The 25,771-nt window shown below is 39.7% G+C and overlaps 1 protein-coding gene across 1 annotated transcript; it reads left to right on the top strand.

The window, feature by feature from the left end:
• Positions 1 to 4,011: 4,011 nt before the first annotated feature.
• Positions 4,012 to 25,182, top strand: LOC135586824 (uncharacterized). Its single transcript, XM_065094876.1, has 7 exons — positions 4,012 to 4,248; positions 6,925 to 6,955; positions 7,050 to 7,068; positions 7,355 to 7,455; positions 23,049 to 23,147; positions 24,347 to 24,522; positions 24,963 to 25,182. The coding sequence occupies exons 1-7, from the start codon at positions 4,078 to 4,080 to the stop codon at positions 25,047 to 25,049; spliced, it is 684 nt and encodes a 227-aa protein (XP_064950948.1). The 5' UTR covers positions 4,012 to 4,077; the 3' UTR covers positions 25,050 to 25,182.
• Positions 25,183 to 25,771: the final 589 nt, after the last annotated feature.

Raw genomic sequence — 25,771 nt, 5'->3', positions numbered from 1 at the left:
TCGGAGCAGCACTAGGGGGGGGGTGAATTAGTGGGGGGGGGGGGGGGGGGGGGGGGTGAATTAGTGCAGCGAATTAAAACTCGTAAGTTTGAAATCGATTTCGTAAATGTGTAGAGATTTCGATTCGATGAAAGATGACTTAACTAAAATAGCTCGAGTAAAGGAAGTCAAGAGTAGGGAGAAAAAAACTGAACAGTTTACTGCTAAGAAGATAAGTGGTTCAAAAAATTAAATACTTATACATTCAAGGAACACCACAATGTAAAGTGGTTCGGTCAAATAACCTACATCCACTTGTGAAGCCTTCTTTGATGAGGCTCTCAACTTCCACTAGCAAATCAATTTGAAGGGGAAGGACCAAATACCCCTCTTATAACCTTTTTACAAGTGGTTCACACTCTTACAAATTTTTCAAAGAGAAAGAGGGAGGTGAACACTTAAGCTATTGAAAACAAGACTTTGCTAAAGCTTTTTCTTAATCTCTAACTTCTCAAAAATGTGTTATCTCTACTGAGAATTGAGGGGTATTTATAAGCCTCAAGAGGATTCAAATTTGGGCTCTAAATTTGAATTGCTTTTGGGTTTCCCGGTGCTGGCGGTGCCACCGCTTGTCAATGGCGGTGCCACTGCCTGTCAGTATCTGACATTGACAATGTACTGGAGGTGCCACCGCCAGACCTCTCGGGTTCTAGGCGGTGCCACCGCCCAGTCCGGCAGTGTACTAGCAGTGCTACCGCCGGTCCTCTCGGGTTTTGGGCGGTGCCACTACCTAGTCCAGCGGTGTATTGGCGGTGCCACCGCCCAGTCCGGTAATGTACTGGTGGTGCCACCGTCGGATCTCTCAGGTTCTGGTCGGTGCCACCGCCCAGTCCGGCAGTGCCACTTCCTGGACTATTCCAACTCACTGGTTGGGCTCCAAACTTGGCCCAAGCCAGTCCAAACTCGGGCCCAATTGGCTCCTAACCGGGTTATAGAATTAACCCTTTATCATAACCCAAATTATATGCAAACTAGGAAATTGAGATATAGCCCTAAGCAAATTTTAACCCGCAACGTCGAGTTTCCTTTCGGCGAACTTCCAACGGACTTCCGATACACCCTCGGATTTCTTCCAATGGACTCCCAGTAGGCTCCCGGTCTTTGGCGAGTTCAACGAGTCTTTGGCAAGTATCCGAACCTTCTTGGTGATCTTCGCGAACCTCCGACGATCATTCCAGCGGACTTCCAAAAACTTCGGCAAGTCCTCGATTCTTTCTCGGTTGGTTCCGGTAACACTTCCGATGATTCTTCAAACTTTCGACGGACTCTCGAACACCCATTGAACTTGCCTCCGGTAAACTTGCTTTATGTCTTCATGCTATCGTAGTTAATCCTGCATATGTAAAACATACTTCGATCTAGACAATTAATCCTAAACATCTAATTAAGTTGTCCGGCATGTCATTGGTCCCTCGACGTTTCGTCCGATTCTTCGGCGCATCGTCCTCTCCTGCGACCTATTGCTAATCGGCCAGTTGACTCCGCAACTCCGATGTCCTTGGCGCAATATCCGCTCTTCTTGGCCCGATGGCTGAATCCATGACTCAAAGCCTTCTGTCGATACGTCAACCGATCCACTGGCCCGACGTCCAATCTTCTGACATGTTCCTCCGGCCCAATATGATTTTCCTGCTTTAATTGTCTCATCTTGATCGAAGCATCTTATGTCACTCAAAATGCAGATTAAAACATAAACACATATTGATTGGTTTCATCATCATAATTCGAGATTCAACATATGTAACAACAAGAAAGTTGAGCAAAACTATGTGATTCTAAAGTTGTAAACCCTATTCGAAAATTGAGTTCCCTCCTCCTAAAGCTTAGAGAGAGTTTTAAGGGAGGTGTGTAAGGGATACCTTATAAAAGAGGGTTATAAAAGGTTATCTCCTAAACCTATAAAAAGGAGAAGAGAGGTATAAAAGGATAGTTGATCTTCACCCATTGAAAGAAGATCGTTAGTGGATGTCGATGGCCTCGAAGAAGAGTAATCAGCGGAGTGGATGTAGGTCACGACGATCAAATCATTATAAAAATCTGATTTACATTTATATTTGAGAAATTTACCTTTACTGCAAACTATTTTACTTGCCTACTACTTCCACTACATATACGAATGAGATTTTAAGTTGATGCCGATGGCCTCGAAGAAGAGTAATCAGCGGAGTGGATGTAGATCACGACGATCAAATCATTATAAAAATCTGATTTACATTTATATTTGAGAAATTTACCTTTACTGCAAACTGTTTTACTTGCCTACTACTTCCACTACATATACGAATGAGATTTTAAGTGGATGCCGATGGCCTCGAAGAAGAGTAATCAGCGGAGTGGATGTAGATCACGACGATCAAATCATTATAAAAATCTGATTTACATTTATATTTGAGAAATTTACCTTTACTGCAAACTGTTTTACTTGCCTACTACTTCCACTACATATACGAATGAGATTTTAAGTTATCTTTCTGATATGAAATTGGTTTTTATCGAAATAAAGATTTTTTAAAATCAATTTTTTATCCGTTGTACTAATTCACCCCCACCCCCCCTCTTAGTGCCGACTCGATCCTAACAGAGTCTTGGTTGTCAAGGCAACCCCTACGATTAGGAAACCTTAGTCGCTAGGGGTACCCCCTATAGCCAGGAAACCTAGCTACAAGGGTTGCCTTCCCCTCGGCCAAGAGCACCCTTACTGCCTTTGGCTAGGTCGACAGTAGCAAGATGTGCTCTCAGCCAAGGCTGCAAGCAACCTTCTGCTAAACTATAGGGCAGCAATAGTTGCTGCCCCTTTTTCCTCTATTTTGCGATAATAATTTTGGTGACAAAATATTGATCTAAAGCACTTTTTAGCAGGGAGAAGATGTGCCGTCCATATCTCAAAATTATGATAAATATTATAGCAATCGCGTAAAAATAATTCAACGTGATTGAATACAACACATAGTTTATAAATCAATCTTTCACACGAACAACTTGGTTCTGATACCACTATTGAGACATCTGGGGTGACATCACATGCACAATGAAAAAATAAAAAATAAAAATCTTAAATTTTTACATAGTTCCTTGACGTCATGAGAAGATTGATCAATGAATCAAGGCCGTTATGATAGGTATATGAAGTGGCTTGGATAACACAAAATACCTGCACTTGTCTAAATTGCTTCCTATGTTTGATATGGAACCTTATGATAGTTACAATTCTGTTTGGTCATCCTTATCAACATTCATATATTGTATATCAGGATATTGTCAGAATTATTCTTTTGTGTATACGTACTAATACTTAAAGAGAGAATATAAAAACTATTTCGATATGAAGTAGATATCATTTCTAGATATGTTTCTACCCAGAATGTGGTAGACCATGATCATGTTTTATAGTTTTGTTTGTCTAGTTTTCACTCTTTTTAAATAGGGATATTTGAAATCATATTCTGAGTAATTACAGATATCTTGCACAAAGTTCTTTGTGGCACAACAATAATCAAAGAATTTGACTGTTATGACCTCGATAAAATAAGTCAAACTCTCTATTGACTAGTTTTAAGCTCAAGTTTTATCCTTAGATTCAATGGTTGCGAGAAGAAAATTTTAGTTATTGATAATTATCGATTATTTGGTATAAGTATTTCAAATTCATATAAACAATTTTGCACCAAAAAAAGTCTGCTCCAAATAAATTACAACTTTCGCAACTATTCTTCTAAAATCTAAGAGGATTCTTAAAGATTAATCATCGTAATCCATGGAACTTTAACTGGGTTCGTTATGTTTCTGTATCATGGCTATTGCACAAAGACCTCCCATGTTTATGGCCCGTGATGCATGAAGATTACCGGGAATTAATAATAAATACGGTATATTTTAGGGGCTGAATATAAAAATGAAATTAAACAAAACATGTCAATGGTATGAAGGTTTTTACGGGTTAATAACAACAATAGAGTACATATTAGGGGCAGGGCAACTGTAACCTTAAAAACAGGGCAACTCGGCGGAAGTTTCTGTTTGTTGTCGCACTGGTGGAAAATGGAGGCGGAGAAGGAGAAGCCGGAAATCGTGTGGAAGGCGGAGAAGCTGGTGGCTGCGACCATGGGAGAGCGCGACGCGTCCCACGACGCCGCCCACGCATTTAGGGTGCGCGGCCTCGCCCTCTCCCTCGCCAAAGAAGAGGCCTTGTCTGGCCCCTCCTTAGAAATAGTAAGAATTTATCTTCCCATTCTCTTCTCCTATTTCTTCTTGTCCTTTAGCAATTTCATCCCGTCAAGAAACGATACGATGATGGAACATTAAGCACAAAGCTTGTTTCCAATCTGTTTGTGCTGGTCGTTCGAAAGTTTCATTTTTATGATGGTTCGAAGAATGTTCTTATTATGGCCCGAAAGTTCGCCTTTTTATCTCACTGTGTTGTTCCCTCGTCCAATTGTTGTTCTTGTTGATTTGACACATAGGGTTTCGTGAGATACGAAATATTTCACAATTTGATTTTTCCTAGTGTTTCTTCTGTGCAGTCGTTCTGCATTGGAAAATCAGTTAAAGTTTGATTACTATCAGGAGGTAGGCTTTATTTTTGTGCATTCAGGACTTGAGGATGATCGAGTAACGCCACAAAATTACCGGTTGATTACTTTTGAGGGTAAACCTCTTATGGGTTGTTCTTGTTCTTGTTGATTTGACACATAGGGTTTCGTGAGATACGAAATATTTCACAATTTGATTTTTCCTAGTGTTTCTTCTGTGCAGTCGTTCTGCATTGGAATATCAGTTAAAGTTTGATTACTATCAGGAGGTAGGCTTTATTTTTGTGCATTCAGGACTTGAGGATGATCGAGTAACGCCACAAAATTACCGGTTGATTACTTTTGAGGGTAAACCTCTTATGGGTTGTTCTTGTTCTTGTTGATTTGACACATAGGGTTTCGTGAGATACGAAATATTTCACAATTTGATTTTTCCTAGTGTTTCTTCTGTGCAGTCGTTCTGCATTGGAATATCAGTTAAAGTTTGATTACTATCAGGAGGTAGGCTTTATTTTTGTGCATTCAGGACTTGAGGATGATCGAGTAACGCCACAAAATTACCGGTTGATTACTTTTGAGGGTAAACCTCTTATGGGTTGTTCTTGTTCTTGTTGATTTGACACATAGGGTTTCGTGAGATACGAAATATTTCACAATTTGATTTTTCCTAGTGTTTCTTCTGTGCAGTCGTTCTGCATTGGAATATCAGTTAAAGTTTGATTACTATCAGGAGGTAGGCTTTATTTTTGTGCATTCAGGACTTGAGGATGATCGAGTAACGCCACAAAATTACCGGTTGATTACTTTTGAGGGTAAACCTCTTATGGGTTGTTCTTGTTCTTGTTGATTTGACACATAGGGTTTCGTGAGATACGAAATATTTCACAATTTGATTTTTCCTAGTGTTTCTTCTGTGCAGTCGTTCTGCATTGGAATATCAGTTAAAGTTTGATTACTATCAGGAGGTAGGCTTTATTTTTGTGCATTCAGGACTTGAGGATGATCGAGTAACGCCACAAAATTACCGGTTGATTACTTTTGAGGGTAAACCTCTTATGGGTTGTTCTTGTTCTTGTTGATTTGACACATAGGGTTTCGTGAGATACGAAATATTTCACAATTTGATTTTTCCTAGTGTTTCTTCTGTGCAGTCGTTCTGCATTGGAATATCAGTTAAAGTTTGATTACTATCAGGAGGTAGGCTTTATTTTTGTGCATTCAGGACTTGAGGATGATCGAGTAACGCCACAAAATTACCGGTTGATTACTTTTGAGGGTAAACCTCTTATGGGTTGTTCTTGTTCTTGTTGATTTGACACATAGGGTTTCGTGAGATACGAAATATTTCACAATTTGATTTTTCCTAGTGTTTCTTCTGTGCAGTCGTTCTGCATTGGAATATCAGTTAAAGTTTGATTACTATCAGGAGGTAGGCTTTATTTTTGTGCATTCAGGACTTGAGGATGATCGAGTAACGCCACAAAATTACCGGTTGATTACTTTTGAGGGTAAACCTCTTATGGGTTGTTCTTGTTCTTGTTGATTTGACACATAGGGTTTCGTGAGATACGAAATATTTCACAATTTGATTTTTCCTAGTGTTTCTTCTGTGCAGTCGTTCTGCATTGGAATATCAGTTAAAGTTTGATTACTATCAGGAGGTAGGCTTTATTTTTGTGCATTCAGGACTTGAGGATGATCGAGTAACGCCACAAAATTGCCGGTTGATTACTTTTGAGGGTAAACCTCTTATGGGTTGTTCTTGTTCTTGTTGATTTGACACATAGGGTTTCGTGAGATACGAAATATTTCACAATTTGATTTTTCCTAGTGTTTCTTCTGTGCAGTCGTTCTGCATTGGAATATCAGTTAAAGTTTGATTACTATCAGGAGGTAGGCTTTATTTTTGTGCATTCAGGACTTGAGGATGATCGAGTAACGCCACAAAATTACCGGTTGATTACTTTTGAGGGTAAACCTCTTATGGGTTGCAACGCAAATGAACGATGCATCGCTTCCTTTGATGTTGGAGTGCCTGGCTCATCTTGCTGTTGAACTTGTTATGTCCGACCAATTAGAAACTGTACCATATTGGAAGAGAAGCAGGAAACTGATTCCATTTAGGATTGTGCTGTTGGTTCCAAATTAAAAAGAACTCCAAATTGTTTCTTTCATGTCTCTGCACTTACTTGGTCCCTTATCTTTTTCCTGTATGTGCTACCACATATGCACAATAGATGCAGAAATTAACATGGAGGTGCATTGTTGTGCAAATTTGGAGCATAGAGAATGTTGCTGTTTTTCTTGAATCTTGATCCTAAATCTCTAAAGCTATGATCTTTTGGCTTTTGATTAGGTGGAACTTGCTGCTCTTCTTCATGACATAGGTAATGGTTATTTTTCTCTTACTGATTTTGGAGAATATTGTCTTTTATCATTTAATTAAATTTGATATTCATGTGAGTACTCTTTCTACTGCAGGAGATTACAAGTACGGCAAGTGGGTACTGCTACTTTTGCCACATGTCTAAATAGTTTACCCTTTATTGTGATTCTGTTTTTAGTTGATATTCTTGAATTATGATCAGGTTGCCGATTGTATATTTCACAATAATAGTCAGATTTGTAATTTTGGAGTTCTGTTTATCTTGGTATACTTGAACTTGATTTCACCTTTGTTAGTCAGTGAGATGATGAGTTTCCTAATCTTGTAAATTCTTTTTGCAAATTTTTAATTTTCTCTGTTTTCGGTGTCAAGTTTTGTACTTCAAGTTCAAATATTGCAGGGATTTGACTGAGGATACCACCACTGTAGAGAAGTTTCTTGAGGAAGAGGGACTAGAAGAAAGCAAAAGAGAAAAGATTCTTGCTATCATTAGGCACGTGGGTGAGCTTTCTTGAATGTGAATATATGTTGTATTTCGACATTCTTTTCCCCATATAACACTTCTCAATACAAGCTTATATCATATTGGCTTTGTACATTCAGCACAGAACATGCTATGCAACTAATGTTTTGTATTTGATAGTCTCTCCATAATGTCTTCAAATTGCTTGGTTGATTGGAATTGGGCATCAACATGAACTGATGACATGACATCCTAAATACATGTAACAAATTTTGTATTTGCACTATCCTAATAGAAAAAGTATGTTGTTCATCAATGCATACAGGAGCAACATTCTCGAAGATAAACTTTTTGTTGGAAAAATGCAGGTCTAGTTTGATCTTTTTTTGTCAGATTGTTGTATATTGCTAGATAATCCCATAGATACGATTTCTCCACTGAGATATTAGAAGCTAGATATTCAAATGTCATTTGGTGGAAATAGTAATGAACATCTATGTGCTTTGAGCAGAAAAAGAGGTTTGAAATGTGGAAAAGATATTCACATTGCCTTGAAGGTAAATTATCTGAAAGGGCCTCTTCCATCTTTGATTAGAAGAAAGAAAGGATCAATCTTGTAGTATCCATTATGCTCGTTGCTACTCTATCGATTAACGAACTTTATAACTTCAGATTGCAACTTATTTTAACATGAGTTGAGAAAATTGCTACTCAAACAAAGGCATGAAGTTACCTACTGAAAACAAAAGATGAAAAGGGGAAAATTTGTAAAAAAGGCAAAGAACTCTACTAAAAGAGAAATTGGAAAATGAAAAGAAAATGGGAGAAATGTAAAATATTGAATATTATCTCTATGATGGACAGAAGCCAATATGAAAGTAGCAATTGTTATATAAGGTTATAATGCATGAACTTCTTTAGAATGTGGTCCATTGGAAGCATGGATTAAAAACAGTTATGGCTTGTGGATCGCTCGATATGATTACAATATTGATTGGAATCCAACACAATTTCTTAACACACTATCATAGATTGTTGGCAGTGAAGGTGTTCGATGTAATATCCATGCTTTTTAGTTTGTTTAACAGTTTGCAGTAGGCTTGATAGCCCCATTTGGTTGGGTTATAGCCATTTTTTGCTTGTGATAGCAACTTGCATGTGGTCTACCCAAAAATGAAGCCTCTATCTAACCTGCAACATCTAGAGATTTCCTAGAGTAGAGATATGACCAAAACGTCAGCTATGTTAGCACCCTAGAACCCCTAGGTGGCATAGGGCTGGATGTGGTTCCGGGGTAGTATTAGATTAATACCATAATTTTAATTAAGAGCAATTTTGTACTTTAGCTTAATGAGAGGAACCTAGAGTTAGTTAGCCCCCTCCTCTTATTCTTACAGCCAATATCCCCTTCTCCCTTATCGTGATAGAGAGTGTGACTATCAAGGAAGACAAGGATAACGTTAGGGCATCAACCACAAGAGGATCCGAATCTTTGACTTTTCCCAGTCTTATGTAGATGTCGATATGTTCCTTTGCTTTTCTTTCTTGCATCTAAAATTATTGTGCTTTCCTATCGTCTAGATTCTATTCTTGTTCAACGATCTCGATGAATTTAGATTAAATAATATGTTGAAATTTGTTGGGGAAGAAAAGAGAATACTTAATTGTATTGAAGAGAAAATTGCAATATATATTGAAAGTTTTGGATATAGTTCTCTCTTTCGCAAAGAGAGTTTTCTATAGAAAATTCTAGATCTAAACTTAGGTTTCTAATTTAGATAGTTTTGTCCACTAATATTCAGTTTTAGGCACAATGACCTATCAAAATTACACATAAACTGCATTATAAAGTTAAAATTACTCCTCAACACCCCTGCTTAATTTATAATTTTGAGATGCCTCTTGAACTTCTCAAATTTCTCTAATGTGACTACGAGGAAATCTAAAGGTTGATCAGTTGTACTGATGAACTTCAAATATATCTCATCTTTTTTCACCAAGCCTCTAATGAAGTGGTGACAAAGTTCAATGTGTTTTGACCTTGTACAAAAAATAGGATTTTTTGTCATTGCATTTGAAGACATTGTCACAATAAATGGTTATTGGTTGTACTTGTAGTTGATGCAAATATGAGAGTATTCTTCTCAACCAAATAGCTTCATATTGTGTATTCGTAGCAGCAATATATTCGGCTTCAACAGAGGACAATGATATTAACTTTTGCTTCTTTAAGCTCCATGATATCACCTTTGTACCTAAGCTGAAAAGATAACTATAATACATTTTTTAGTCTTCTATAGAATTAGCCCATTCACTATCTGTATAGCCAATTAACTTGTTATCTTTTTCTTTCTTATATTTGATGCCTTGCCTTGCATCTTGCTTTCTTGAAGATATCTTAATATTCTTTTAGCTACTGCATAATGTATTTTGCTATAATCATTCGTGAGCCTTGGAAACCATACTCGCAACATGTAAAATATTAGGTCCTTTTAAAGAGTGTTGTATCAACCATTTCAATTTCATCAAAATGATGTAGCTTTTCATTTAAAGTCATGGGAGTAAAAGTTGGTTTATGTATCGCCCGGGCTGGTATTAAACAGGTGGTATGTACCGGTCTGAGTGCCAATCGGTACGTGGGCTGCCCCCGGTCTAGTTCGTCATATAAAAGGGGAACCCTAAATCCTTAATAATTTTCATGTTGCCTCTGCTTCTCATGAAGTTGTGGTTGATGCCTTCGCTTCTCTTTGCGACTTTTCATCGTGATCGATGGCTTCACTTCTCACGCAGGCCGCTATCGACAACTTTTGCTTACCACCACCTTGCTGCACGCCACTATGCACGATCTTTTCCCTAATTACTTCTCAAGTATGCTTGGTGAACAAAGATGAGATATGTTTGAATTTCATTAATACAAGTGATCAACCAACATATTTCCTCACCAAAGCAGTCACATTAGAGAAATTTGAGAAGTTCAAGAAACATATTAAAGTTACAAACAAAAAAAGGGTTTTGAGGAGTAAATTATAATTTCATAATGTAGGTTGTATGCAATTTTGATAGACAATTGTTCCTAAAACTGAATATTAGTAGGCAAAACTACCTAGATTAGAAGCCTAAGTTTACATCTAAAATTTTTTGAAAGAGAGAACTCTATCAAAACTCTTAATCTATGTTGCACTCTCTCTCCAATGCAATGAAGTATTCTCATCTTTTATGTATCTAAAAGGATTAGATACACGAAGGAATCTTTTTAATGCACATGAAACTTACAAACATGCAACCCTTGTTATTTTAGTCACATTGGCACTAAAACATAACATAAAGCAGAGGCAAGAAGATTTCTAAATTCTAATATAAATAATGAAAAGTTTTTTTTGGTGAAGGTTGTTGTGGTACTTGATTAATAACAATAATTTTTTTTGCTTTTATAATTTGCAAAACAACTAAAACTAGCTCATGTAAGGAGGTAGTAGAGGATAGTGATTTAAAAAGGCGCTCGGGCGAGGCGAGGCGGGGCCCGAGTGCCTCGCTTCATTTCCAGGCGGGGCGCTTCAAAGAGGCGCCACCTGGGTGCTCGCCCAAGTAACTTCTAAAGATGCAAGTAACTCGTTAATTAATGCTGTACCTAAAATGAGTTAGTAATTTTTAATTAATCTTGTTCTATTGATCGTAGGTCACAATCAACCAAGTAACTTCTAAAGATACAAGTAAATGCTTAATGTCTATGGATTTGAGGTGCTAGTCGAATGATAATTAATAAGCTATAATGGAGTTATTTATAAATATAGTTATGATTGGATGAGAAAAGAAGTAGAATGATAAGGTAGAATAATTTGGAACATATACTTGATTAGTGAGTAGTGATTTAAATATATGCTCGGGCGAGGCGAGGCCCGAGAGCCTCATGTGTGGATCAAACGACATGCTTCAATGAGGCGTCGCTTGGGCGCTCACCCGAACTTGGGAGTCGGGCGCTTTGGGCTAGCACGTTGTCACAGACAAAATTCTAAACAGGATGTTTGATGTAATGCTTACGTATGTCCGTGTCTTTTGGTTCGATCATGCTTTGCACTGCATGTAGAGGGACGGTCGAAGGTTTAACAACCCCATTTAGTTGGGTTTGGTGATCGTTTTAGGCTTGTAAATAAATGTTGTGTCATATGGACACTTGTGAGAGATACTCGGTCTGTGGTGAACTATTTTGACTTTTTGTTGTGCAACCGTTCAGAGCTTGTAAAGTCTATTTGTAATATGCATTGACTATGAAGTGTTTTATGAAATGCTTGCCTGTGAATCCCGAGTAAGGCGCTTTCTATAACCTATTTTCTCTTTTGTAGGTCCTGAGGGACCATGGGAGGTTTCGGGGAGGCTGACCTTTGCGGATGGATATGCAAGGGTGCCGCACTACTTAGGCAAAACCTGCTAAGTCCATGATAAATGATATCAGTGCGGGACAAGCATTCGTAGAAACACTTGGCATACAAACATGGGGGACCTAGTGGGGCTGTGTTGAGGGCAGCCAACACGCGCGACCGTTTGGGGGAAAATGGGGATGAAGATGTAGGGAAAAGAAGTCGCTCAGAGAAGCGGGCATCTGAGATTGATATTCAGAGGAATGGCCAACCCTTCGTGTAAGAGGCACCACGAGAACAAGCTTGGAAGAATGCGTAGAGCACAAAGGTTGGGATGGTTGAGTTCGAGCTATGGCTCGACGTCGACAACCATACTTGATGGTGCTCAAGGCAAGCGAGGCACTTGGTAACGGATGAGACCATGCAATGTGGAATGGGTTGCTCGGCGACCGAAAGAGTTGTGCCAAGCTTACAGAGGTGAGGGGAATTGCTAACTCGAAGAATTCGGTACTCATGTAAGGGCTTGTATGCGGACGATGGAATGTTCGTGGCCATCCCAAGGCGATCGAAACTCGGCGCCATAGAGCATTGGAACTTTCTCTTCGACACAAGAAGGACATGTCCGTAGGAGGCTGAAGTGTGCAGCAAGTTCAGCATGTTGCTAGGCCTTGAGTGGTGCAGCGGGGGTCTTATTGACGTGGAGTCGCAATCTAGCAAGTGCGTTTGCAGGAGGCAAAACAATGCACAGTTTGTTCAGCAAATCAGAGTAGTTCAAGGGGATGGTGGTCTCCGAAACTTTCATAGGGAAGGAAACGAAGAGAGATGTTGCTCCAACGGGATAGATATCTAAGAGGGATAAGTCCCGGCTCTCTAGAGGGAGAATCATGTGCAATGGGCTGTACATGTTGAGGAGGAATACCTTAAAAACAACAACTCCACGAAGCTCAATGGATCGAGCAAGCGCTGAGGAGTCGTCGCATGATCTCGCTTTAGAGAATACATTGGTGGATGCATTGCAAGATCAAGTGAGGGAGCGACCCAAGACAACACAAATGAAGGCACACTTGGAGTCGATATGAAGATCAGACTTAACGAAGAGCTGACCCGTGGAATGGTGGGTGCGAGGGCCACTATCAACTCAATGTAAAACGAGGAGCGAAGCAACTTGAGTGTAACTTGGCGAAGTACTTAAGTCGCATAAAGGGAGCCGGCATAGAAGATGAAACATTGAGCGGAGGCACAGAGCTTTCCTTGGACAGAGATCAAGGACATGAACTCTTGTAGAGGCAAGAGCAGGATCATGTCGTTCCATGGGTCCTTCATTCTGATGGAGCGGGCTCATCCTACATGGTGCTAAAGACAAAGGGAGCTTCGACGCACATGTACCTTACCTTAGAGAAGCATTTGACGGAGGAATTGAGGCGACTCAACTTGCGGAGGCGAAGTTGGGATCAGAAGGCCTTGGCATGAGGCAAGAGGATGTAGAGGCGGGTACTCTTGAAGAATATGCCATAGTGCTGTCATTCAAGTTGCCATGAAGGAAGCGGTGCGCAGCGGAGATTGTGCTGGTAGGGGCAGAGGCCCAGGATCCAGACAATGGTACACTAATTTCAGCGAAGTTGGTGGACTTTGGGAGCTACTAGGCGATAGACTGTCCTAGAGCTGTGTTTCGTTTGAGTGTGACCCGAGAGCGGGTGGACGAATGTCGATTGCTAAAAGAGCAAACAAAATCGAAGGTGGAAGAGACCCTGCGATGTGTTGGCAGAGGCCACACATGGAGGGATCACAATCCGAGTTCTTCCCATAAGGATCGGAATACAATGGAGATGTCATCAGGATGCAACATGGTGCAGCGGATCGTGGTGGAACAATTCGTGGCAATGCGATACACACGAATCTAGCCCTGTGAGGGACTATGCCATACAGAGGTATGATCGGGAGCTACTGGGAGCTCCACTTCGGTGAACAACATGACGACAAGAAGGGCTATGGATTCAAGGAGTGAAGGCCATGGTATCGCAGAGGCGGGTCTTCCGTGCGTGCAGTGAATTTTGCATCGGATGAAAACCTTGGTCATCAGCATATGAGGGCTATGTAACACCGAGAGAAAAGTTCGAATGCAAGTACTAGTGAGTCCCATGGGAGGGACTTGATCATGCAGAGGTATGATCGAAGCAATTGGAGAGTTGTACTGCTCCAGAGCCTATATTCACTTAAGGGAGCCCGGCAAGTCAAAGGACAAGGTCGAGTAAGCGAACGTTGCTACTAAGGAAGCTAAGGAGAACATAATCGGTGCAAACCCTACAACATGATAGCAGAGGCCATGCATGAGAGTTGCAGTCTGTCTTTCATTGACCAAGGGGAACTGCTTCGAGAACACATAGGTGTTGAAGTAGGGGGTTGAAAGGGGCGAGGAAGCGATGATGAGTCTAGAGGGACTTAGCTACCCAAAATCAAGCATCGGTTAAGATGAAGGTGAATTCGAAGGAGTGCCATAGTGCCACAGAGGCAGATTTACCGATCGTGAAGAAAGGGATGCAGATGTGAGGCGATGGATAGTAGGGCCATAGGCATGGCAGCGTCATGGTACCGCAGAGGCCGGACTTTCGTGAAGTCATCGATCCCTTGCTTTCATGGAGGGAGAGCACTTGGTCGTGAAAGGGGCCGAGGTGGAGCATGCAGAGGTAAACCTCAAGTACTGAGACAAGGCTGAAGGGCAGAGGCTAAGGAACTTCGTAAGACCGGTGTCAACGAGCTTCTCATAAAGATAGCCGAAAGTGAAGGACGTCGGGTCGTGCAAGAGTACACGACTAAGGAACGAAGCAGGCAGTACGCGGTGCTGTACCTTTGCTACTCAGGGGAGTAGGCGATAGGGTTGATGGAGAAGGCGATACAATCCTAGAGGCGACCAAAACTACAAGAGACTTGCTCCAAGTTGGGGTGAAAACTTCCTGCATTCCAAAAGTTCGATGGCGTTGAGAAGGTAAATTACAATAACTAACTCAATGTAAGGAGTATAAACACTTCGAGTGCTTCAGAAGTGTGAACAAAGAGCAGACGAAGGTCAGTAACCAGCTCGATACATGGAGTACAACCCTCGAGGAGGCGGGTGAAGTCAGGTAACCTTTGCCTTCTCAACTCTTAAGAGAATGGGTGAAATCGAATACCCCAATTCTCTTATCTATCCAGCAGAGGAGCTCTGCATAGGTTTAAAGATCCTTCGAAGATAATGGAAGACAATAGTTGTCAAATCTTCACCAATGGTGATCAGTGCTACTGAGAGTAGATTATCCGTTTCATTTCCCAACAGAATGCCAATCGAAAGCGGAAGTGATGCAAATCTACTTGGAAGTGACAACTAAGTGAAAGAAGAGTCGATGGATAAATTTTATGGAGGAAGGACCCAAAACTTCAAAAGTTTATGAGGCGATGCTTGTTAAAGCTCCAATAAGCATCCACCCAATTTAAGCAGCATGAGACATTTGAGAGACTGGCGCATTAGTAAGGATGGTCTTTTCCTTTATTTGAAGAATCCGTAGGAACCAACAGGGATCAACACAACTCAGCCAACCCCACACTAGAGTCAGTCATTGGTGAGTTGAAGTAGCATGGCGGATCAAAAGTTCGACTACTCAATAACAACAGTGGAGAGCCGTTGGGAGCTAAGAGGCGCATTGCAACTAGAGCAGAAGATTGAAGACTCAGCAAAGGCGAGGAGTTGCAGTGTCGGCAAAGGCTTCGACGAGGACGTCAAAGGAATAAGTGGGGGAGAATGTCACGGACAAAATTCTAATCAGGATGTTTGATGTAATGCTTGTATGTCCGTGTCCTTTGGTTTGTTCATGCTTTGCATAGCATGTAAAGGGACGGTCGAAGGCTTAACAACTCTATTTAGTTGGGTTTGGTGGTCGTTTTAGGCTTGTAAATAAAGGTTATGTCATGTGAACACTTGTAAGAGATATTCAGTCTGTAGTGGACCATTTTGACCCTTTGTTGTGCAATCTGTTAGAACTTGTAAAGTCTATTTGTAATTTGCATTGGCTATGAAGTGTTTTCTGAAATGTTTGCTTGTAGATTCCGAGTGAGGCGCTTTCTCTAACTCGTTTTCTCTTTTGTAGGTCCTAAGGGACCATGAGAGGTTTCGGGGAGGCTGATCTTTGCGGATGGACACGCAAGGGTGCCGCACGACTTAGGCAAAACCAACTAAGTCCGTGATAGCGCGGTTCAAATAAGGCAACCGAACCAGACTTAAAAGTCAGGTTCGGTTCAACAGTAGCTAGTAACGTAGTTTCTTATCCTTAGAAGCCACCCTTCACGCTCGCGCGACCCCGAGCCAACTCTAGTGTTGCTTCTGCCTCCACCATTGATACTTTTTGCTGTTGCCTCCGTTGTAGACACAGCGGACTGAGCCTTCCTCTATCGTCGACGGACGGGTCCGACGGCCTAGCAAGAGCCCGTAGCTCCCTTCCGTTGCTGTTTCGTGTGTATTTCCTTCCATTGTCCAAGGAGAGGACCGTTGGTTCCTCCGCCATCGACGGACGCCCCTTTGGAGCTTTCACTACTGCTGTTCGCAGCTTTCGCCATTGTCACTGTTGCCGTTCGCAGTGCTACCGCAGCTGTCTTAAACTAATCCTCCACTGCTGCTGTTGCCAGCTTCTTACCGCTACCTTCGCACCGTTGCTGCCATTGTCCATTATCAGTTCCCTTTTATCCCCCTCTTTTACTGTTAATAGTTCTTTTCTCTCCCTCTAAGTCTTGTTAACAATAAGTCATATACTGTTAATAGCAGATTTTTAAGTTAATATCATATTTTTATTTAAATAATTATATTTTTTTTAATTATATTATATATTTTTTAATTATAATATTTAAGAACACCTTGCTTCACTCGGGCGAGCACCTAGTGCCTCAGTCATTTTGGAACCTTGGCGCCTTTTGATGCCTAATGCTTTTAAATCACTGTTAGTGAGTAAGTTGAATAGGGATTACCCAATGATCATCGTTTTAGGTACTAGACTTGTTTTGGTGATTTGGTTATATTGGTATATACAAGTCAGTATTGATGTATCATGTGTTGATACGTTAGTATGTACCAATGTTTCGGAGAGGAAGAAAATGAGAGAGAAGAGGAACGAGTGGTGGAAGAACAAAGGAGGAAGAAAGAAGAAGGGGAGGCAATGGAGAAAGAAGGGGAAGCAGCGGAGGAGGAAGAAGGAAGAAGTCAGAGTGATGAGGGAGGAGAAGAAGAAAATTGGAGAGATGGAGGAAAAAGAAGGAAGAAAACAGAGCGGTGGAGGAGGAAGAAGAAGATGAAGCTATAGAGGAGGAAGAGAAGAAGAAATTAGAGGAGAAGAGGATGGCGTGTACGGGAGGGGGAAACGATAGTGAACGAGCTGGTAATGTCCCATGGTGGCAATGACAAAATGTATGAGAGAGATAAAAGGTTTTGTTAAGCTAGCATTGGTATCAGGAGTGAAAGTTGAAAGATTATTTGAGGTAAAAATGGATTTGGTAATTAATCATTGTTGTAAGAGATGTATTAATTTTTAAGGAAAAAGATATACAACTTTGTGAAAATGACTTTATCTCATGCATGATTTGATCTTCTTGAATCTCGAGTTAGGTCATATTGACCTGTGATGGAGAGCTTATTAGTTATGATTAAGCTCATTTAGCAAATCACCCAATTAAACACCCTTGAGGCCTAACTTTGCCAAATGTGAGATTATAAGGGTCAATTTCTCTTGCATCTTTTATTATTTGGCAGAAAAAGAAAGGTTCTATTCCTTTCTTTTTGTTGTCAAAGTTGTCCTATAATTCCTCCATGAATGATCTAGTTTTGGTTTGCTATTAATGGAAATAAGAAGGGTTGCTTTTATTAATCAAGTACTATAATCTCCTTGCCTCTACTTTATGCTATCATTTAGTGCCAACGTGACCTAAAAATAAGAGAGGTTGTATGTTTGCAAGTATTATATGCATTAAGAAGATTCCTTCTTGTATATAATCCTATTAGAAAATCTATCATCATCTAACAGTCATAGCATGTAATTTAATCTAAATTTACTGTGATCATAGAACAAAAATAAGTCTAGATGATAAGTAAAATAATTTTAGATGTAAGAAAGGCAAAGGGAACAAATCCCTATATCATGATATCTATAGAAGATAGGGTAAAGCTAAAGATTCATATGTACCTTTGTGTAGGTTATGTCTTAACGTCATCCTTTTGTCTTACTTGATAGTCACGCTCTTAATCACGATTATGGAGGACGGGGCTAGGTGGCTAATCCTAACCTAGCTTCCTCACATTAAGTTAAAGTATAACATTGTCGCTAATTAAAATTAGCGTACGACTTATGGCATTTGTGTGTCGGTATTTGTGTGCGACGAATTGCCTTGGATCCTTTGTCAAGCTATTGTCTAGAGCTTGCGAATTCTACCTTTGTACTTTGCATTGTCTATGAAGTGTTTGCTCTAGTATTTACTTATGGGATTAAGTTTATGTTTTAATGGAGCAACAATGATATTTTGCTTGTATGTTCGCTTGTTTAATAATTAGTGTTCTTTCCTTGCATTTAACAAGGTTACGGGGAGACTAACCCTTGGTGGACAAATATCACAAGGGTGGATGAATATCATAAGGGTGGACAAATATCATAGGGGTGTACGACTTAGGCAAATCTAACTAAGGCACAGGGCATGGTATTAAAACGGGACAAGCACACAAGTGGGACCTAGCGGGGCGACATAAAGGGTAGAGTATTGTTTTGGGGAAACAATCATAGAGATTTGGGGAATCTAGTTGCTTAATGTAGTCGGCATCTGAAAATGGAATTTAGAGGATTTGTGCGAGAGGCATCACGGGGACAAGTGAGCTAGGAAGAATATGTGTGCCACAAAGGTTAGGGTGGTTGAGTTTGAGCTACAATTTGATGTCGTCAACCTAACTTGATGGTGCTTAATGCAAGAGAGGACACTTAGGAAAGGAGACCATGTGAATCGGGGATGGGTTGATCGGTGACTAAAAAAAGTTTGTGTTAGGCTTGCATTAGTAAATGGAATTGTCGACTTAAAGAATTTGGTATTTAGTTAATAACTTGTTTACAAATAGGGTGTCTATGGCTATCCTAGGGTGACCGGAACTCAATATCATACACCATGAAAATTTTTTATTCTGCATGATAGGAAAATATACGTCTATGAGACTAAAATCTATGCTAACCTTATGGGCCAGTGGAAGGACAATACAATATTTTATTCTATGTAAGATGGAGTATTCTCAAGACATGTTCATCTTTGAAACTTACTTTCAAGAGAAGTATGCAAAAGAAATGTTGCTTCAATAGGACAAGTCCTTGGAGGTTGTCTTAAAAATTGGCGAATGATTCATGTGCAACAGGCCACACATTTCATGGAAATATCTCAAGATAAAAGCTCTATAAAGATTAAAGGAGGTTGGAATCGAGTAAGCGGCAAGGATCCATCATAAGATCTCGCATGCGGTGGAACATTGTTGAGGAGAACATTGGGCATAATAGAGGGTTGATCGATGCAATGGTGGATGCAAGGGCCACCACCATTTTAATGCATACCGAGGTTCGAAGCAACTTGGGTAGAACTTGGTGAAGAACTCGAGCCTCATAGAGGGAGTCTATATAAAAGATGGAATGTAGAGTGGAAGTACCAATTTTATAGAACTTTCCTTGATGAAGGTTAGGGACATAAACACTTGGCCAAAGAGCAAAATCATGTTGTTCCTTAGTTTCCTTTTTTTGGTGGGGAAGACTCATCTTATGCGGTACCAAAGTCGACGAGGAGCTTTGAGGCACACAGCTTATATTGGTGAGGTGATTGATGGAAGGACTAAAATAGGCGATTGATTTAACTTTTAGCAGGAAGTTAGAGTAAGAAGACCTTGACATGGGGCAGATAGATGCTCATGAAGAATATATAGTAGCATTACCATTTGTGCTATCACAAGAGAAGTGATGCATGGTGAAGATTGTGCTAGAGGCAAAGACCCAATATCAAGACATTGGTGCAGTAATTGTTAATGAAGTCAACAAAACATCGAGAGCTACTAAGCGATGGATTGACCTAGAGCTCCCTTTCATTCATGGATGACCCGATTCCATGTGATAGATTAGGTGGATTTTGGTTAATTGCTAACAAGTGAACACAATTAGAAGTTTGGAGCTACACAAGAAAGGTTGTAGTCTCATCAGAGACTTGATCATATGGACGTATGATTATAGTTATTGGATGGTGGACCTCTCTAGAGCTTATATTTACTCGAGAGAGCCTGACACAATCAGTGGATAAGGCTTGATATGCGAACATTGCTACTAAAGACTCAATGGAGAACAAAATTGACGCAAGCCCTGCAATATGATGATGGAGGCCATGCATGGGTGTTGTAGCATGTCTTTCAATCAAATAGAGGTGAATTATTTGGAGAGCGCAAAGGTGTTGACGTAGATAGTTGAAAGGGGTGACGAGTCCACAGGGACTTGGTTACCCAAAGTCAAGTGCTAGTTAAAATTAAGGTGGACTCAAAGGGAGTGCCATGATGCCATAATGGTAGATCTATCGATCGTTAAGAGAAGAGAAGGGATGCATATGTGAGGTGATGGATAAAAGAGCCGTGGGCACGAGGGATTCCAAAGAATGATAAAGTTGATACAGTCCTAGAGACAACTAGATATATCACTAGACTTGCTCCAATTGGGGTGAAATTTTGTTATTTCAAGGCAACACATCTTGAATTTTGGAAGTTCAATGGCAAAGAGGATGTAACCAACTTAGCATGAAGTTTAATGACAAAGAGGAGGTAGCCAACTCAGCATAAGAAGTACAACACTTTTAGTTCTTGAGGAAGGCAAAAGCTAAGAGCAAGCCAAGGTGAAGGTGAAGGTGAAGGTAACCAACTCAGCACAAGAAGTGTGAACAAAGAGCAGGCCAAGGCGAAGGCTAGTAATCGGCTTGATGCATAGAGTACAACACTTGAGGTAGTTAGCAAAGTCAAATAAACTTGACCTTAACTTTTGAGAGAATGAGTGAAATCGAATGCTTCATTTCTCTTAATTATATAGTATAGGAGCTTTGCATATTTTTAAAGACTCTTCGAAGAGTACATAGAAGACAACAATTATTAAATCCTTACTTGTGGTAATTGGTTCTACCGAAGGTAGCTTACCGCTTCATTTCCCACTATAGTAACGTCAAAAAGATCGAAAAATGGAGGTAGTGCGAACCTACTTAGAGATGGTGGCTATGCAAAAGAAAATTCGTTAGGCAAATTTATGAAGTATAAGGTCTTAAAGTTTTAAATTGTGCGTGACAATGCTCGTTAAAGCTCCAATAAACATATATTTAGTTTTTTCGATACAAGATGTTCGATGGACTAGCACTTAACAGAGAAGGCACATTTCCTTCATCAAAGGGGATTCATAGGTTTCGGTGTCTAATATTCAAATTAGAGTCATTGGTGACTCGAAGCAGTAGTAGCGAATTAAAGTTGACTACTCAACAGTAGTGTCGAGACCAGGTGGGAGTCGGTAGGTGCATTGTCACTAAAGGAGTACTAAGGATGCAAGAAAGGAGATGTAGCATCCGTAAACGCTTCGATGAGGACATTGAAGGAATAATTGGGGAAGAATGTACAGACTACAAACTAATCGTAGCAAAGGTGTTTGATGTAATGTATATGTTTGTTCATGCTTTAGGCAGCATGTAAAGCGCTTCAATAGACTTGGGAATCACATTTTAGATGGTTTTTGTGGTTGTTTCTTGTTTGTGATTGCATGTCACATGCGATCATCGGGTGAAGGCAAAACTATCCAAAAACGGCTCTAGCCTACAACTTGTTAGATTTTCCTTAATCAGAGATGCGGTCCAAAATTTCAGCCATCTCAGCATCGTAGAACCACGGGTGGAACAAAATTGCATGGGGCCCTGAAGTAGTGTTGGGCCGTCGCTTGGTTTCATCGAAGTGTTGGATGGGCACTTGTGCATGTGGTACTTTGCGGATTGGCTGCCTTGGTTCTTTTGTGGTGTGCTTGTTCAAAGTTTGTGAAGTTTGTATCTGTAGTTTGCATTGCCTCTAAAATGTTTGATCTAATGTCTATTTGTGGGATCCTGAGTGTATGCATCGATGAAGTGACGATGGTAGCTTGCCTGTGCATTCGCTTGTTCCCTAACCAGTTTTTTGCCCCTATGGACTACCCGAGGTTATGGGGAGGCTGTCCTTTTGCGGATGAATATTGAACTTAGACAAGGCCATATGCTTACCAACCGAAATCAAGCTTACCGCCTAATATGTTGACTATATCTGGCCTAGCTACCCCTATGGCCCTATCATTTTCAGAAAATTTTTCCAGACAACTCTTTTTTTATGCTTTCCTCCCATGCTCTCTCCCTCTATCATTCTCTCTCTTTCATGCATCTCCCTCTCCTCTCCTAGCAACATTGCTTCTGCAACCCTGCTATGTCATCTTAGTCATCACCCCTCGGCATTGCGGTCACTTCGTTGCCGTTGCCGTTGCCCCACTTCATTGCCATTGTCATCGCTTTGTTTGCCTTCACTATTCCTCCTCCATCTCCTTCTTACCTTCTCCTTCACCACCGCCTTCTCTTCCTCTTTTCTTCTCCCTGTCCTCTCCTCTTCTAGCTCCTTTTTCTCTTCCTCCTCTGCTCCTCTCCCTCCCTCTCTCCTTTTCTCTGTCTCCTCCTCCCCTCCTCTTCTCTCCCTCCTCTTAGTTTTAGCAGTACCAACTTGAATGGGGTGCTGATATGGCAGTCTGTAACAAACATCATATTGGTCTGGCTGCTGGCAGCCAAGATTTAAGACTTTGCATGGGACAAGTACAAGTGGAATTCCCAGCTTTCCAAGAAGCAAAAGATTCGGGCCTTCATAATTTTGTACCATCTCTCAGAACTGAAGTTCGTATCATCCAACTTGGGATTTGAGTTTTTTGGTAATCCCTATAGTCATCCAGATAATCCCTTATATTGTCATTTAGCATATTCTTGTTCTGTGCTTTTTCTCTTTATTGATATTCGGTTTAGGTTTATCACTCTGCAAATTGGCTTTATATTCTTGTTTCCCATGTACTCACTCTGTGCCTGTTCTCCTTGTTGATGTTCAGTTGTAAATATTGGTTTATTTCTCTGTGAAGTTGCTAATAATGATGGTCTTTTTTTCCGCTAATTATTGTCAACTACACTAGCATGCAGAATATATGTCAATGTTATTATGTTTTCTTCAATTTCAGGATTTAAAAATGAAGTTGCATCTACATCATCTCCTGATTCTTCTCTAGAATTCTGCATTGTTCAAGACGCTGACCGACTTGATGCAATTGGTGCTATTGGTAAATTCCTTATATTTACGAGTTAGTACATCCTCTGTATGTTGATAGTGGAGGCAATGCCTTTGATCAAACTGACATAATCATGGAAAACACATATCCTTGCTTTTTTTTTTTTTTTTTCTGCTTCAGTCTTTTTGTTTTGCTTATAGAGCTGCAAGATGTAGAAAGATTATTTATGCATACAAAGGAGAATTAAGTGGAAAGGAGACACAAGAGGTAATCAAGTCAGCAAGGATTGCCTGTTGGTCATGATGCACCAGCTGTTCCCTGGGTCGCATGTCATACTTGCATGGTGTCTCTTGCAATGTTGAATGACTTGATACATACAAGGGCACACCATTAGTGGACCTTCTCTAGTAGTTTATGTGTCCCAGTTGAGTGTTATGTTGCAGAGTGATGTTAAATTGCATGTTCATTATTGTAAGAAATAAATAGAGGAATTAAGAATCAAAGAGAAAGGAATAAGGACAGGATCGTAGGAAGGAGATTGAATTAGATGGTGGCAGTGGGAAGAAAAGTTGGTTGAATTAGATGCAGTCATTAAATTTTGTTTCTTGAATGACAACTGGTAGCATCTATTAAACTGTTTTTTAAACAAATCTGCAAGAAACTGTTTATTGCAAAAGAATTTGCTAGAAACTTCCAACTCTATATTGATCTGCTTTCTAAACAAATCTTCAAGGGGAACTTTTTATTGCATCCACACATGTAAACTATTATGTCTCACAGATCAGTGGTGGCAAAATTGAAAGTGAAATGTCTGCCCACGAACTAGTTTTGATCTACTTATATAATGGCATGCTTCCTTGTCAACTTTGCCTAAATCCCATCATGGTTCTTGATGCTCACTTCATATCTTTTGTTGGAAATGTTTTGATCTGTTAAATTGCAACATAACATATTTTTTCAGTTGAGAAATCATAGAATATTGGCTAAGATGTTTTCAGTTATATATCTTTCACATCACTGCTCACCTTCTGTTTTTCAATTATAGTATTACAATCCTTTAGAAATCTTTATTTTGATGTAACAACTTCTTGGTCCTTCCTATGTTTTTTTTTAGAATTTAATGTGACATCAGTCAGTCAGATAATTGCATTAGATGAACAATGGAGGTAAAGCCCCACAGTTCTGTGACTAGTGTGCATGCTTTGGAAACAAAAGTAACTTGGAAGCTTTCTCTATTCACTTGATTTCAGGAATTGCTCGGTGTTTCACATATGGTGGAAGTAAGAACCATATACTCTATGATCCTGAGATACCACCAAGGCAGGGTTTAACAAAAGAGAAGTATATGATGAAAGATGGAAAACAGACTTCAGTAAATCATTTTCATGAGAAGCTTTTCAAACTGAAGGATTTGATGAAAACAAAGGTATTGAAACTAGAAGTTTAATAATTGAAATTTGTTCTACTATTCAGAAATTATTTCATCAATCAACATAATACTGCATATGCAAACACGGTAGGGATCTTAATCCTTGAAGCAAATTCAACTCTATTCTGCCTGCTATTTTATATTTCATTCTAGGTCCAAATTTCTTATGCCTGGATACATTTATAAATAATCAAACTGGAACACGTATGCATTCTTAGATAAGGAAAGTGTTCTGTAATTAAGCTCCCACTAGCTTTCTCTTTTGATTTTCAGATCATTGTTTTGCCTCATTACTGTCATCGTTTACCAGATTGTCAAGGTTTCCATGTACATGTGCGTTGGACCTTTAAAGAAAAACCAAGATTCTAAACTTATGCTTCAATGTATTAAATATAATTGTCATCTAACATTGGCATTTCTCTTTTAATTTATTTTAGGCTGGTAAAAATAGAGCAGAGAAAAGAAACAAGTTCATGGAGGACTTCTTAGCAGAGTTCTACGAGGAATGGAGTGGGAGCTCTTGAACTGCTATTCTCCTGTGGTACTTTGTATACCTCTGGTTTGAAAACACTGCAGATCGATACAAAAATACTGTAACTAATTGTTTTTCGGAGTTGAATTCTATATATGAAATTCTATACCTGATATTGTTGCCTAGAGGAGGCTAAATTTTGTTAGGCTATGGTGAATGTTTCATATTCATATCGTGCTGATCAAAAGTTTTTGTATTTCACTATATTAGATTATTGGCCATTATAGTTTGTGCACTTAAATTCTTTGGTGCTGTCGTAACCAATAAACATATTAGATCGTAAAACTTTAATAAATTAATCAACAATCATCAAAGTGATGATTAGGCTCTTAATTAACACATTATTTTTGGACTATTTCTTTAATCATCATGTATTTTATATCGATATGTTTGGAACCATTAGTGTATTTATCATTCTTATAAATGAAGATTATACATTTTCAATTAGAGGGATGATTTTTGTGTTGAATCATATATTTTGATAATGAAATTAATTGATAAAGTTATAATCTAATCTTCGTTTGAGTAATGTAGGATTATCTTCGATCATGAAAAGATAATTTGATTGAAGTATGATGAATCAAATGTTGGGTCGGAGTAGAACATATCAAAAGATTAGACGTTGGGTCGGAGGATTAGTTGACGTAACGGAAGGACTTCGTGTCATGAGTTCAGACATCGGGTCGTAGGATCAAACATCGCGCCAACGAGATT

This window comes from Musa acuminata, chromosome BXJ2-2 (genome assembly GCF_036884655.1).
Source record: "Musa acuminata AAA Group cultivar baxijiao chromosome BXJ2-2, Cavendish_Baxijiao_AAA, whole genome shotgun sequence".
In the NCBI taxonomy this organism is placed as follows: Eukaryota; Viridiplantae; Streptophyta; class Magnoliopsida; order Zingiberales; family Musaceae; genus Musa; species Musa acuminata.
The sequence above is the reverse complement of the archived record's forward strand: the minus strand, read 5'-3'. Positions and strand labels throughout refer to the sequence as shown.

Excerpts from the sequence above, each read along its gene's own strand:
- LOC135586824 (XM_065094876.1), top strand. The coding sequence starts at position 4,078 with ATGGAGGCGGAGAAGGAGAAGCCGGAAATCGTGTGGAAGGCGGAGAAG. Across the intron at positions 7,456-23,048 it reads TGCTATCATTAGGCACGTGG|GATTTAAAAATGAAGTTGCA; the intron begins GTGAGCTTTCTT and ends CTTCAATTTCAG. Across the intron at positions 24,523-24,962 it reads AGGATTTGATGAAAACAAAG|GCTGGTAAAAATAGAGCAGA; the intron begins GTATTGAAACTA and ends AATTTATTTTAG.